This window comes from Diabrotica virgifera, chromosome 9, assembly GCF_917563875.1.
Source record: "Diabrotica virgifera virgifera chromosome 9, PGI_DIABVI_V3a".
Taxonomy (NCBI): domain Eukaryota; kingdom Metazoa; phylum Arthropoda; class Insecta; order Coleoptera; family Chrysomelidae; genus Diabrotica; species Diabrotica virgifera.
Genome location: NC_065451.1, coordinates 219,604,156 through 219,619,809, shown reverse-complemented (window position 1 = coordinate 219,619,809; position 15,654 = coordinate 219,604,156). Strand labels below are relative to the sequence as shown.

The window sequence follows — 15,654 nt, the reverse complement described above, 5'->3', positions numbered from 1 at the left end:
CCATTTCAATATTTTTTTCTGAAGTTTTTATAGTATATAGGTCTAACATTTCTAAAGACAACAGTGCCTGTTTCAAGCTTTTATTCTTATCTTTATAAAGGTTATGAATTTTTTAAAGGAGAAGGTGCGGATTTGTGCATTGCAAAGTTTAATCGCAAAAGTTGTGTGACGAAGTTTAAAATTTAGCTGCCTAATCACGTTTATGTTAAAGTAGAGAGTACAAAGAAGTTTTCTAGTAAGTTTTAGATCAAAATGTTTTATAAAAAAAAATAGTGCAACTTTTAATGTCGACATTAGAAATCCCCAATATAACGCTTATTTTTCGAGGTACTGACCATGGGTGGTGAATGGCTAATTTTGGTTTTAGATTATGTTTTTGACCGTGACAAAAACGAAAATGAAATTTATTTTAAATTTTAGGTGGGGGAATATTGTCAAAATTGCAATTGTACCCTAAAATTAAAAAATAATGAAATTACGTTTTTTTGCGTTTAGCTCGCTACAACTCTGGTCCGTTTTAATATTTTTTTCTAAAGTTTGTATCACTCATATTTTTGAAGACAATGGTTTTTGCTTTAAGCTTTTAGTCTTATTCTAGTAAAAGTTATAAATCTTTTAAAGTACAAGGTGCAGATTCGTGAATTGCAAAGTTTAATAGCAAAATTTGACTGAAAAAATTTGAAATATAGATTTTAAATCAAATTCAAAATAAAACATGAAGTTTTCTGGAAAGTTTTGGATCAAAATGTTTTATAGAAAACAAATGGTGCAACGTTTAACATCTACGTTATAAATCCCCAAAATAACGCTAGTTTTTCGAGATACTGATCATTGGTGGTGAATGGCTAATTTTGGTCTTACTTTAACTAAAAAAGTTAAACCACGTTTTCCTTAAAATTAAAAGTTGCACCATATTTTTTCTATAGCACATCTAGACCTAAAACTCCCCACGAAACTTCTTCGAACTCTGTGGTTTAACATAAAGGAAATCAAATAGATAAATTTTAAATTTTGTCACTTAATTTTTGCGATTTAACTCTGCAATTCACGAATCTGCACTTTTTATTTTTAAAAATTCATAACTTTTATATAAAAAAGACTGAAAGACTACAGATACTTTCATAGTCTTCACAAGGGTGAGAAATATATGCTGTAAAAATTTTAGAAAAAAATATTAAAATGGAACAGAGTTGTACTGAGTTAAACGTAAAAATTCGTGACTTCACTTTTTTTCATTTTTAGGTTATAATTGCGATTTTGACAATGTTCCCTTACATAAAATTCAAAATAAACCACTTTTTCATTGTCAGCACCATCGAAAACATAAAATGAGACCAAAATTAGCCATTCACCTCCCATGGTCAGTATCTCGAAAAATGAGTGTTATTTTGGGGATGTATAACGTCTATATTAAAAGTTGCGCCTTTTTTTTCGATTAAACATTTGTAACTAAAACTTTCCAGAAAACTTCTTTGAACTCTATGCTTTAACATAGATGTGATTAATAAGATAAATTTTAAATTTCGCCTCTCAACTTTTACGATTAAACTTTGCAATTCACCACCCATGGTCAGTATCTCGAAAAATAACCGTTACAGTGGGGATTTCTAATGTCGATAATAAAAGTTGCAGTATTTTTTCTATAAAACATTTTGATCTAAAACTTTCCAAAAAATTTCTTTGTACTCTATACTTTAACATACACGTGATTAAAAAGCTAAATTTTAAACTTAGTCGCTCAATTTTTGCGATTGAACTTTGCAATTCAGAAATCTGCACTTTTCACTTTAAAAAATTCATAACTTTTTTAAGAATAAGACTGAAAGCTTGAAGTAAAAACCATTTCTTAAGAAAGATGACAAATATATACAGTAAAAATTTCAGAAAAAAAAAATTAAAAGGGAACAGAGTTGTAGCGAGGTAAACGCAAAAAAACGTGATTTCTTTTTTTATTATTTTTAGGTTAAAATTGCGATTTTGACAATGTTCCCCCACATAAAATTCAAAATAAACCTAATTTTCGTTTTCAGCACCTTCAACAATATAAAGTATGAATAAAATTAGCCATTCACCTCTCCGTGGTCAGTATCTGGTCATTTTAGGGGTATCTCCCGCTCGCCTATAACACATTAGCTCATTCAAAGTGCCAAAGTTGTCTAACTCGAAATAATTATCATGTAAGATTCATAACATTGATTGGACAGTTTAATATTACTACTTATATACCAAGTATTTACCATGAATGTGATTTTTAATGCTTGAGAAATGTCATATAATATCCATTCTTAAAAAAGGGATTCCTCAAGTGCAGAAAAAATCAGCCAAACTGATTTGCGATATCTAATGAATGGTCGTACGAAGCCGGTTTTGTTGAATATAGCATGATATCGCGGCAGTAAGTTAAGGTAAGTTAAGCAGACATAAAATTTCAAAAGTATAAACGCGCAATAAGAAGTAGTCACTTGTGTCGCAAGTCCCGCACGCCCTTATTTATTGTATTTCATTTTTGAAATCTATATCTATACAGGGTGTTTAGTCAAGAATGGGCCATAGCTTAACCTCAGGTTCCTGAGGTTAAAATAGGCCGATTTAAGCTAACTTACCTTAGTACAAAGTTTATAATAACCGAGATACAGTTAAACCCCAGGTCCCAGCCCAGCTACTTTGTCTTAACCAATTTTCCCAGACCACATCTTGGTATGTGAAAGGAACCACATGGTACCACATTTCAAAAAGAAGGATAAGGGTAAGATATAATGAGAACATTAGGATCAGTCCCACCACTACACTGACCAGCTTCACTGACTGTGTTTGGCTTACATTGCAGTTAGTTGCTTAAGGCACCTTAAGGTGCATTTACGTTTGCTTGTTAGTTCGCTTGGTTATTCGTTCGCTACAAAGTAAAACCATTTACAGTGTAGCGTACGAACGCATTCGTTGATGATCCGTCCACAATGTCAGATACAGATGAAGATGTATTCATTAGCGCTGCTAATTTTATAATTATTGCAAGACATGCTGAAAAAAAAAGAAAGAAGAGAGTGTGGTGTTCACGCAGGAGGGAAAATGCGTTTTCAAGGGGTTAAATATAAAACATCTTTCCGGACCCCCTTGCGCTGGGGGTTAGGGGGCCCCCAGATTACGTTTGCCCCGGGGCCCCCAACATCGTAGTTACGGCCCTGGAAAGAGGTATACTTTTTTTAAGTAAAACTAATAGGGAATAAAAATTTTAATGTCAAAATTATACGGAGTGACGAATAAAAAAAATTGAACGTATTAAATGAGTGCTGAAAGGCGCATGTGGCGCCCTCTGGGAAACACATAACTTTTGGTAGAAAATTTAGTTTTATCGTCCCGAAAAACCCCCCACATATCAAATTTCATGTTGTTATCTCATACCTGTCAGGAAATATTCAATAATAAATAAGAAAAAACTTTAATTTTGACACCCTGTATCTCGTTTATTATAAACTTTGTACTAAGATAAGTTAGCTTAAATCGGCCTATTTTAACCTCAGGAACCTGAGGTTAAGCTATGGCCCATTCTTTACCAAACACCCTGTATATTTATAATAAAAATAGAGGGAGTCAGTAAAAATTAGAGGGTGCCAGAAAAACTTTACGAGAGTTAAGGAGAGAGAAGTTGCCTCCGAGAAACCATATATGGAGAAACAAATATCTGATCACGGAAAGCAAAATAAAAGTATACAAGACAACAGTAAAACCTATCTCAACATATGCAGCGGAGACAAGGACCGATACAAGAAAGACAAAACAACAAATCAACAATACCGAAGAGAAAGTATTAAGATCAATAGCGGGAATATCATTAAGTGACAGACAAAGCAACAGAAGTATACGAGAACGATGCAAAATTCAAAATATTAACAGGTGGATAAAAACAAGAAAGAAAAACTGGAACGAACATGTAAACCGAATGGAACCAGATAGATTAGCGAACATCTGTAAAAACAACAAGCCGTATAGCAGAAGACCCGTTGGAAGGAAGGCAGCCGAAAAGGTGGAAAGACAATGTACAGTCAACAACAATTTATTGAAATAGAATAAGAGACAGACAAACAGGAGTAATCCTGGTCGCACGAAGAAGACGAAGAAAAAGAAGCAGAAGAAAAACTTAACTAACACTAAAGTGTACTCACCTCTACATTGTCTTCAGATAAAACACCAACCACAGATGATTCATCTCCATAACCTATTTGGAAACTTGTGCCGTTGGCTTGATATGTTGAAGATTTGCTAGCATCGTATCGTCTATGGATTTCTGAAAGTTAGGGAGTAATGTATACAGGGTAAGTCATATAATAGGCCAACTTATATTTGTGTGTTCAGAAGCTAAAATGGTATTGTTTTGCTTAGAACCGATGCACAGTGGTGAATTTCGCAGAAAACCTGGCCAAAATGTAAAAATCTAAGTTTATAGGTATACTATGAGAAATTTTATATGAACCTTGCTCTGTAGGATTTTGAGAACCATCAACGGCCGTTAAGGATAGAACAATACAAGCAGATCATGCATGGGCGCCCATTTAAAATTTTTTAGGGGAGGGGCCAGACGTGAATATGTTGCACATTACATTTTGTATACTTTGGATGACAATATAATGTAGTTTAAAGCAACAGAAAAGCTAGGGGGGCCGTGGCCATGCCCATGGACATGGGCGCCTATGAGATCGTATATTTATATTAGTGTAAAGTTGTGATTGAACGACAGCGGACCAAATAAAAATTAAGTGTGTTATACAGTAATATTGGGGCATTGTTTGGTTTTCATTTAGAACTATAGACGTGTATTATTTTGTTAGTTTATAGTGGATGCTATGTCTGGAGGTAAGTGGAGTATTTTAATATACTTTTTAGACTTTTTTCTTCGTAAAAAAGACTCTATTTACAACATGTTTGCAATTTTTTTCAATTTTCAATCGTTTTAAGTTTTCCCAGTTTTAAAAAGGGAAAAGTATAAAAGTCTACTTTGCTAAGCAAAGATATTTTGTTTAATAAATAGTTCAAAATGTATATAAATATTCCTCAAAAAATCATCTGCAGCCAAATGCATCCTTAGCGGAATTTTTCATTTTAAAAAAATATAACATGCTGGAGAATTTGTACATGAAACGACTTTAATGTTATATGGTCAGATAATAAAGTAAGAAAAAAATATGAAGCATCTGATCCAGTAAATTTACAGTTTTTTTTTACACAAGAGCCGCCGTCTTTTGTTTTTTTTTGCTTTCTTCTCCTTTTTCTTAATCTTTAAGTCCTCTTACTCGTATGTATAATCCTGTTTTTGCTTCCTTACTTTTAAATTTTTTGATCATTTTGGTCGTGTGAGCCAAAAATTTTAATTTTTTAAAAATGAAATGCATAAACGAAACTTTGTGGTAAGAAGCCACACATTGGTAGGTAGGTAATAATTATAATTAATCGGATACATTTACAAAACAATTAAGATGTATTAAGAGTTGACCTACCTGTTTTTGGCTTCTTAATAATAATATAAAGTATCGTTTATGCATTTTATTTAAAAAAAAAAGGCAAAATTTTTGGACTCACACGACCAAAATTAATAAAAAATATTATCATAAGAAAGCAAAAAGATAGACCTATAAATAAAGGTAAAATGACTTAAAGATTAAAAAAGAAGAAGAAAGCAAAAAAATAACAAAAAACTGCGGTTCTTGTGAAAAAACTGTAAATTTTCTGGATCAACTGCTTCATATTTTGTTCTTACTTTATTAACTGACCTTAACATTAAAGTCTCTTAATATAGAAATTCTCCAGCATGTTACAGTTTTTTAAAAATGAAGAATTCCGCTAAGTTTGCAACTTGCTGCAGATGATTTCTTGAGGAATATTTATATACATATTGAATTTATTAAGTTAAAAATTTTTGCTGACCAAAGCTGACTTTTTTATTTTCCCTTTTATTTTTATTTTCTTATTTTTATTTTAAAACTTGGTAAACAGAAAACAATTGAAGATTCTTGCCATAATTTTGTAAATATGTTGTATATAGAGTTTATGTTAGGAAAATGAATCTAAAAAGTATATTGAAATACTCCACTTACCTCAAGAAATAGCATCCACTATAAAATGACAAAATAATACACGTCTATGGTTTTAAACGAAAACCTAACAATGCCTCAATTGTATAATACACTTTAATTTTATTCGGTCCGCTTTCGTTCAATCCCAACTTTACACTAATATAAATATGTGATATGCTTGTATTGTTCTACCCTCAACGGCCGTTTATGATCCTCCGAAACCTACAGTAAATATAATGGGTGAGGCAAATAAAGGGCCTATTAGAAATATCTCGAGAACTAAAGGCAACAGAATCATGGAAATTGGAATAAAGGGGTTTTGAAGGATGATCTATTAAATGAAAATATTTTCATCTCTTTGCAACTTCCGGTTATACCGGAAGTTGCTTATAACTTCGTTTTTTTTTAATGGGACACCCTGTATATTTTTACATTTTTGGATTCTCTTCGATGTCTTCTTTCTTAAAATATGAGGTTTTGTAATATTATACAGGGTATTTTAAAAGATAATTACGTTTTTTTATTAATTTCGTAGCAAAATTAACACCCTGTAGAATTGTAGTAGTTTGACATCTAAAACTCTACTTATGTTCAAATGATTTTTAATATACTCTACTATTGTTAAGAATAATTAGTATAGCTAAATTTTTAATTTTAGTATACAGGGTTGGTTGAAACTCGGAATGAGTATTTTCTGAGTTTTCTTTAATGGAACACCCTGTATTTTAGTATTGTAATGAAATGATATTTTATGGTACTTTTTTATTTCTTAAGGATTCCCTATACCTAACTGCTTTAATTTGTGCTTAATTGTTAATCGCACCAACAATCTTAACTAAGTAGGTATTTCGATAGCTAAACCATTATTGGTAATTTAAGGACCAGTCTGGATTAATATGTATTTATTTCTGAAAAATTATTTGGGATTGAGTATTTTCACGGCCAACCTAACAAGTTGTTCACTAACTTAATACTTTTCGAGTAACTTGCCAGTGAAGATGTTTATTTTTCAATAGAAAAAAACACGTTTAATAACTCAAAAAGTATTTTATCGAAAAAAAAAAGATCTAAAAAATGTAAATTATAGAAAAATAAAAAAGAGCTATATGTATGAGATCTGTAGGCTCAGTAGAAACAGAGTTGTAGCCCATAAGAAGTAGGTTCTTATTCGTCAAATTCCAAATCAAATATTTCAAGTAAAATAACCAAAAATAAAGCTCTTTTCATTAAAAACTCATTAAAACTTTTTCAAAAAGTTTAAAAAGCTTTATTTTTGTTTTTATAAAAAATTTTATCATCAAACTTAGAAAGTTACTTTTGAAATAAGGTTGGTCCGGCGGTTCAAAAAGATTATTTTTGAAAAATAGTTACTTTAAAGTAATTTTTTTTTAATTAAAAAAAATGTTGTTTCATAATACGTTATAAAATTTTAAAAATACGAAAAATCTTAAAAAATACCAAATGTAGTACAAAATGTCAACTGCAAAAGTTTAAAAAATAAGGAATTTGCACCAGTTACCTTACAGATTGTTAATTTTATTTGGGAGTCAAGTTAGGGGGTTATTTTCGATTTTTTTACCAAATAAAGGACTAACTTTGAGCGTAACTTGCTTAGTATTGATGCTAGAAACTTTTATAAAAAAATACAAAAATAAAGCTTGTTTTAATTACAATTTTTGATGAGTTTTTTCCGAAGATCCCTTTATTTTTTGGTTATTTCACATTGAAATATTCGATTCGGAATTTGTATGTAATTTTTATGAGCTACATCTCTGCTTCTCCTGGTTCTACATTCTACAGACTTCATACATAGTATGGTATAGTTAGAACCAAACCCAGACATCCAAAGTGAAAGTTATCCTCCAACACCAAATTGTTCTATATGGTCCACATAATGTTCAGAAAAAGTCACACCATTTTGAGCGTCGGGTTTGGGGGGGAGAGGGGGGAGAAATCTGAAAATTCGTAGTTTCTTAGGTTTTTCGTCAATATTTCTAAAACTAAGCGGTTTAGCATAAACAACCTTCTACACAAAATTGTTCTACATTAAATTTTAAATAAAAAAGGCCCTATGCATAACCCATCTAAAATGAACGGTTCCAAAGTTACGGACGTAGTATAGTATAATTGGTCCAAAAAAAGGCCTAACCCAGACATCCAAAGTAAAAGTTTTCCTTCAACACCAAATTGTTCTATATGGTCCACATATTGTTCAGTAAAAAAGTTACACCATTTTGAGCGTCCGGTTTGGGGGGGAGATGGGGAGAATTCGGTAAATTAGTAGTTTTTTTAAGTTTTTCGTCAATATTCTAAAACTATGCTTTAGCGTAAGGAATGTTCTATAGAAAAATATTCTACATAAAATTTAAAACAAAAAAGGTTCGATACATAATTGTAATAAAATCAACGTTTCCAGAGTTACGGAGGGTGAAAATTGGAGGTTTTCGATACTTTTTATATTCAACGATTTCTCCCCCCTCTCCCCCCCAAACCCGACGCTCAAAATGGTGTGACTTTTTTCTGAACATTATGTGGACCATATAGAACAATGTGGTGTTGGAGGATAACTTTCACTTTGGATGTCTGGGTTTTTGGTATAGTTATATCATAAATATTGCCCAAAAAATATAAAAAGTATCGAAAACCTCGACTTTTCACCCTCCGTAACTCCTGGAACCGTTGATTTTATAACAATTATGTATAGAACATTTTTCATTTTAAATTTCATGTAGAACATTTTTGTATATAACATTGTTTACACTAAAGCATAGTTTTAGAAATATTGACGAAAAACTTAAAAAAAAGAACTACTAATTTACGGCTTCTCTCCCATCTCCCTCCCAAACCTAACGCTCAAAATGGTGTAACTTTTTACTGAACAATATGTGGACCATATAGAACATTTTGGTGTTGGAGGAAAACTTCTACTTTGGATGTTTGGGTTAGCCTTTTTTTGACCAGTTATACTACCTCCGTAACTTTGGAACCATTCATTTTAGAAATATTATGCATAGGACCTTTTTTATTTCAAATTGAATGTAGAACAATTTTGTATAAAAGGTTGTTCGTGCTAAACGCATAGTTTTAGAAATATTGGCGAAAAACTTAAAAAACTACGAATTTACCGATTTTTCCCCCCCTCTCCCCCCCCAAACCCGACGCTCAAAATGGGTGTGACTTTTTTCTGGACATTGTGTGGACCATATAGAACAATTTGGTGTTGAAGGATAACTTTCACTTTGGATGTCTGGGTTATGCCATCTTTTGGATCAACTATACTATACTAACATAGGTACACCATTTTTTTGGTGTTTTATCAGATACATTTTGCTAAGAATATTTTTTCAAGAAAATATTTTTACTTTTGAGTTATTTGACAAAAACCGTCTAAAGACGTCCTTTTTGTATTGATTTAGTGCAAAACTCTATAGAACATCCATTTTCAGTAGGATCAAGTAACAGCAACCAATGACCCAAGTCTAAAAGTCTACTGGAGGATAAGAGAAATTTAAATCCAAATTTTCATGCAATTTGGTGATGACACGGAAAATTACACGGTATCACCGTATTTCACGTTCATATTACTGACCTGATTTGTTCATTTAACTCGTTACAAAAATATTTACTTACGGCAATGTTTATTGTTATTATTAACATCTAACTCAGTGAGGCACTTGGACGAAGGAACCCAAAGATCGGAGATCCGGTATCAAAATTTACGTTGAACTTTTGTGGGGGTGTTCCAATACTGATTTCTCCATAATAATACATCTACAAAAAAATTAAAAATAATCATACCAAGAAGTTATTAAAAACATCAGTTTTCAATTATTGATAGTAATAAAATAACTTACATTCATGGAATTTGTTAAAGGCACTTCTCCTGTATTTCTAAATTTACCATGTTGTCCACTTCTCACCAGATTACTCAATATGTTTTGTTCAATGTTGACTTTCTTCAAAGGAATTCTATAAAAAATACCGTTATGTTAAAATTGTAAAGCACATGTGAAGAAAAAACTGGAAAAATTGGGTATCAAATTCAAAAAGATGTATTGAAAAAAAACAGCCTTGTCCATTCATAACAAGCATTTACTCTACAATCAGATTCTAAAACCTAAGTGGACGTTTGGCATCCAACTGTGGGGTTGTACCAAAAACTAATATCAAAATAATCCAGTATTTCCAAAATAAAGTATTGAAGTGTATTGTTAATGCACTTTGGAACATCCGCAACCAAGATATCCACAGAGATCTAGGGGTGGGTAAGTTGATGAAGAAATCAAAAAAATCGCCTGCAGGCACGAAAAAGGCTTTTACCGCATCAAAACGTCGAGGCCAATCAGCTTCTAGAAAACTCTAGCCAAAAAAATAAGGCTGAAGAGGCTGCAAAGCCATTTTATGAATTAGTATATTGTATAGCGCAAGTTAAGTGAAAAAGCTATTATTATTAGTAGTGCACAAGAAAAAAATGCTTTAAAAATAGATCAGGCTAAGGATACACCACTGGGTGAATCTTAGATATGCAATTCAATAGAACTCTACAGAACAGCGGTAGATAGAGTAAAGATCCAACCTCTAATTGGGAGGCAGCGCTTAAAGAAGAAGATATTGGCTAAGGGTAGAAAGTAACTATAAAAAAACTTGCTGGTTTTCCTCAAGTATAAATTGAACTGATGAATTTGCTCCTGGCATAAAGGTAACAGGTTAAAACATTAAAGAATAAGATATAGTACTGTATAGAAAACACCAACATCTAGTCTTTGCATTATATGGCATATGAATTGATACAAGACTTACCTAATCAGAGATCCATTGCTCATATCCATCCAGTTTGGCGATGACACAATGAGAAAAGTAATAAAAATAAACACTTTCATTATGGTTTTTCTACAAATAATTAATAATTATATTACTTAAAATGCAATGTAATCTATAGATATTATAAGCTCAAATGAAAACAAGCGGAGTATTAACTAAAAGTCTTTGAGATACTGAAGAAGTTGGACATCACTGAGAGCTTTGTCTTTTTGGACCATGTCAGATACTAAAATGAACAAATTTTAACAAAATGAGAAGACTGCTCTCTACCAGAGATTGAAGATAGAGCTAAGAGTTAGATTGGCAAGATGCTACTTTTTCTCGACTTTGTTTTATGGAATGGAAGCTTGGACCTGGAATGCGGCATCGATGCAAAAACTGGAATCATTCGAGTTGTGGGTGTATAGAAGAATTCTAAAAATATCATGGATAGAACACGTCACAAACAAAGATGTTCTGAGAAAGATGAATAAAGAAATGGAAACCTTAAATACAACCAAAACAAGAAAATTGGAATATCTCGGACATATTACACGTGGAGAGAGATACAAGAAGGAAAAAGGAGCATAGGGAGACGTAGAATATTATGAACTCTTCAGAGCAGTTATATCCGAATAGCCATGATTATTGCCGACCTCTGTCGCGGAGATGCTTTGCTAAATGGAGAATTTGACAAGAATTCCAGTTGAACTAACTTAGACAGTAACACAAATGGTCACAAAAATATAAATCGACAAACATGTAGAAGTTCTACAAAAATCAGATGAACCAGATGACATCAATGGAAACTTATGGAAATGTTTGGAAATGAATAGACGGGTGAATGAAAAATAGAATAAATAAGGACAAAAGAACAACTATGAATAATAATTGAATCGGTCATTTTAAAAACAACACGAGTCACATATTCCTAATTTTACAGAAGAGCAAAAAAACTAACTTAGTAGCTGAAAGATGGATGAAATGGATGACATGAAAATTCCGAGTTATATTGTAAAAAATGAATAACCATTTTCAATTTCCTTGCAAAACGAAAGTACAGCCGAACCATATTCCAGTCCAATCAGAGAGTGGAGCAAGCACCTCTACCGGTTTCGAAATTTATTAGTCTTTCATCAGGAGGCACATATGCTGCTCTCCCCGATCCAACCAAAACAAACCCCAGCGTGCAGTCCCGGATTGCAATGAACGAAATGGCATAGATGCCCTAGCGGCAACTGCTACAAAAAGACTAAGTTTTCACTCTAATGGCATATAAAACAACATAATTCTATTCTACAATCCACCAGAATGAAAACAATAGGAACCTTCTCTGGTTACACCTCCGAGGCTTTTACAATATGCAAGCCATACGGATGCTGAGATTAAGGAAGATGAGGGAATTCTACAATTTACATCTCGTTGGAACTTTACCGCGCTGAGCAGATGGGACGTGAATTGCAAATTATAGAATTACCTCATCTTCCTTAGTCTCAGCATCCGTATGGCTTGCATATTGTAGAAGCCTCGGAGGTGTAACCAGAGAAGGTTCTCATTGTTTTCATTTTGGTGGGATGTAGAATAGCATTATGTTGTTTTATATGCCATTAGAGTGAAAACTTAGTCTAGTTATATTGTAGTTTTGCTCCTAATGCTTTTACTGGACTGGCGTAGTTTTTGCACACAACGTGAGTTTATCTTAAAGGAGTCTATTCCGCTCAAAAATTGGTTTCTGAAAATTGAGGACTTATGCTGATTTTGAAATGACCGATTCAATTAATATTAAAATAACCGTATTAAATAAAAATATATATGTAAAATTTAAAGTTGCAGACTATTCAAACACTTACCTTAATCTGGACAAAGCTCACCAAGAGGTAAATCCTGTATCAAAATGTGCTCTATTTATATTAAAAAGTACCAATTAAAAAGTATCGTGAATAATGCGTATCGTGTCCCATAATATTGGTTTATTATTTTCCTGAGGCACGTTAGTATTATATTATTTTTATGAGGCACGAACCATTTTGCCTTATGATTTGGAAAACCACGATTTTTGAAAATAAAATTTTTAATGGAATTGTTGTACAGGCATTTAATTTTCAACCACCATAAATTTGTTGGTACCAATACTTCCTTCATATCGCCCTAAAATATAAGCAATTAGTACCATAATCCCTTTATCTTTAGCCGAATGGCGATCAATTTAGAGTTGGTAATGTGCCGAAACTTTGCCAAAAAAATGTTCATCACAGACAAAAATTATTTTCGAAAAAAAAAATATAAAACTGAAATTTTGAAAATTTATTTATATTAAATTATGCCTTAACATTTTTTTAACATTCTTTTTAATACAATAATCTATTTGTGGCATTACGACTAGTTTACATCAAACGGCTGAATTGTATTTGTCCAGAAGGTGTATTTATATACAGTTGAACCTCGATAAGTCAGATTAATCGGGACACCGGTCTATCCGGGTTTTTCCCGCGAATCGAAAACCCGGGGAAAAATGTTTTTCTTGTCTGAAAGAAATCAGTCCGGGTCAGCCGGGTTATCGGAGGCCGACTTATCGGGGCTCCACTGTAAGTAGTCAACGTTTTAACATTTTATTGATATCCAGTTTATTTGGCACTTTTTTAATTATTTTATTAACTGTTTCCTTGTATTTAAAGGGGCTGTTTTTTGTTTTGTGCTGTTTTTTGTTTCATTCATGAGCTCAATTATTACCAGAGAACGGCAGTTCTCGCCAGTGGAAATTTTCGATTTTCTAAATTTGACTAAATTGAAAATTGGCCCAAATGCCATCTTAAAGTTCAGGAAAAGACTCACCCATCCATATGCCAACAATCCATTTTGGTCCAAGGATGTATATTTTACGGCCCCTCCTATTTAGGGTCTGTTTTTCGTTCTCGTCCCCAAAACTCCCAAAAATTTCGAAAATTTAAGTCCAACCTTAGAAAAATTCACGAAAAACGTAAAAAAAAACTACTAATTTACCGAGTTTCCCACCTCCTCCCCAAACCGGACTCTCAAAATGGTGTAACTTTTTACTAAACAATATGTGGACCATATAGAACAATTTGCTGTTGGACGAAAACTTTTACTTTGGATGTCTGGGTCAGGCCTTTTTTTTTGATCAATTATACTATACTACCTCAACTTTAGAGCCGTTGATTTTAGAAGGATTATGCATAGGGCCTTTTTATTTTAAATTTAATGTAGAACATTTTTGTATAGACTCTTGTTTAAGTTAAACCGCATAGTTTTGGAAATACTGACGACGAAAAACGTAAAAAACTACGAATTTACCGATTTCTCCCCCCTCTCCCCCCAAACCCGACGCTCAAAATGGTGTGTAACTTTTTTCTGAACATTATGTGATTATATAGAGCAATTTGGTGTTGGAGGATAACTTTCACTTTGGATGTCTGGGTTATGCCATCTTTTGGATCAATTGTATCATACTATAGGTACATGTATTAATATCGTTTGGTATTATTCCGGTAACACAAAAATTTTGCTTGCCTGGCATTATACAGGGGTGAATTCAAGAATTGTATCTTCTCCTCATTTTAAAACATTCTGTGGAAAAATGGAAGAGCTGATTTTGTTTCATAGTCCTGTCATATTATCCCGGAGGCATCGCTAAAATTTTGTTTTTTCAATTATCCGAATATCTTTTTTCTTGTAAGAGCTGTACCATTCTTTGTAAATAAAAACACTGATGGACTCATAAAATAGAGGTTGAACTCAGATCTCAAACCTATTGAGCATTTATGGGATGAATTAAAAAAGCTATTAGCCGTCATCCTAGGCCTCCAGAAAATTTGCTACAGTTATGGCCCTGGTACTTAGAGGTAAATCGGGCTATTCGCTTGGCAAAAATAACATATCTTTATTCGATGCCAAACAGATTGCGAGCAGTCATTGCTGTAAGAGCATATATTCGAATATATCCATATTGATATTCGGATAATTAAAAAACAAAACCTTAGTGATACCTCCAGGATAATACCAAAGGAGTATGAAACAAACTCAGCCCTCCAATTTTTCCACAGAATTTTTTAAAGTTAGGAGAAAATACAACGCTTTCATTCACCTCCGTATAATGCCACCTAAACAAAAATATTTTTATTACCGGAATAATAATAACGACATCAATACATGTACCTACAAACCGACGCAAGAATCTTGAAAATCGGAGTACAAATAAGAAAGTTATAGATTCTCAAACTCAATCAAAAATTTTGGCTGGCGGAATTTTGTGACTGTGAGTGTAGTTTGGCTAACTTCATGTTTTTGAAGATATTCCTCTTTAGCGGCAAATCGATTGAGGGTAAAATTGTACATGATCCGCGCGCCTGCGCACACTGACAGTATGTAGTTCTGACAGTATGTAGTGCATTGCTAATCTTTCAAGATAGGTATGTATGTATCTGTAACCGTGCAAATAAGTCATTAAAAGAATATATTAGTGGTTTTAGGAAATGTATTATTTATTATAATTCTTGTGTTTTTGGATTTGTGTTTCCCTGTAGTAAAATAATAAAATATTATGTAAGCATAATATTTACACTATATGTCGCCGGGTTGTGTAATTATACCCGAAACTTACATGTCTATTTCTAGGGCCTCGCTGGAATAGTGGGAAATGCGTTAGCACTGAGATTGGAAGGTTGCGGGTTCAATTCCTGGGCGATTCATTTTTTTTATTTTTCATTGTTTTAATAAAAAATTTTTGAAAGTGGTAGATAAGAAAGTTAGTTTGATTTTTAAATAAAATACA

At 32.6% G+C, this 15,654-nt stretch overlaps 1 protein-coding gene across 1 annotated transcript in view; it reads right to left on the bottom strand.

Moving 5' to 3' along the window:
• Positions 1–12,772, bottom strand: part of LOC126892054 (uncharacterized) — a 46,926-nt gene extending 34,154 nt beyond the window's left edge. The window contains 6 exon segments of the mRNA XM_050661487.1: positions 4,161–4,282; positions 9,696–9,764; positions 9,767–9,836; positions 9,920–10,034; positions 10,866–10,955; positions 12,716–12,772. Coding sequence (XP_050517444.1) covers positions 4,161–4,282; positions 9,696–9,764; positions 9,767–9,836; positions 9,920–10,034; positions 10,866–10,945 — 456 coding nt within the window. The 5' untranslated portion in view covers positions 10,946–10,955; positions 12,716–12,772.
• Positions 12,773–15,654: the final 2,882 nt, after the last annotated feature.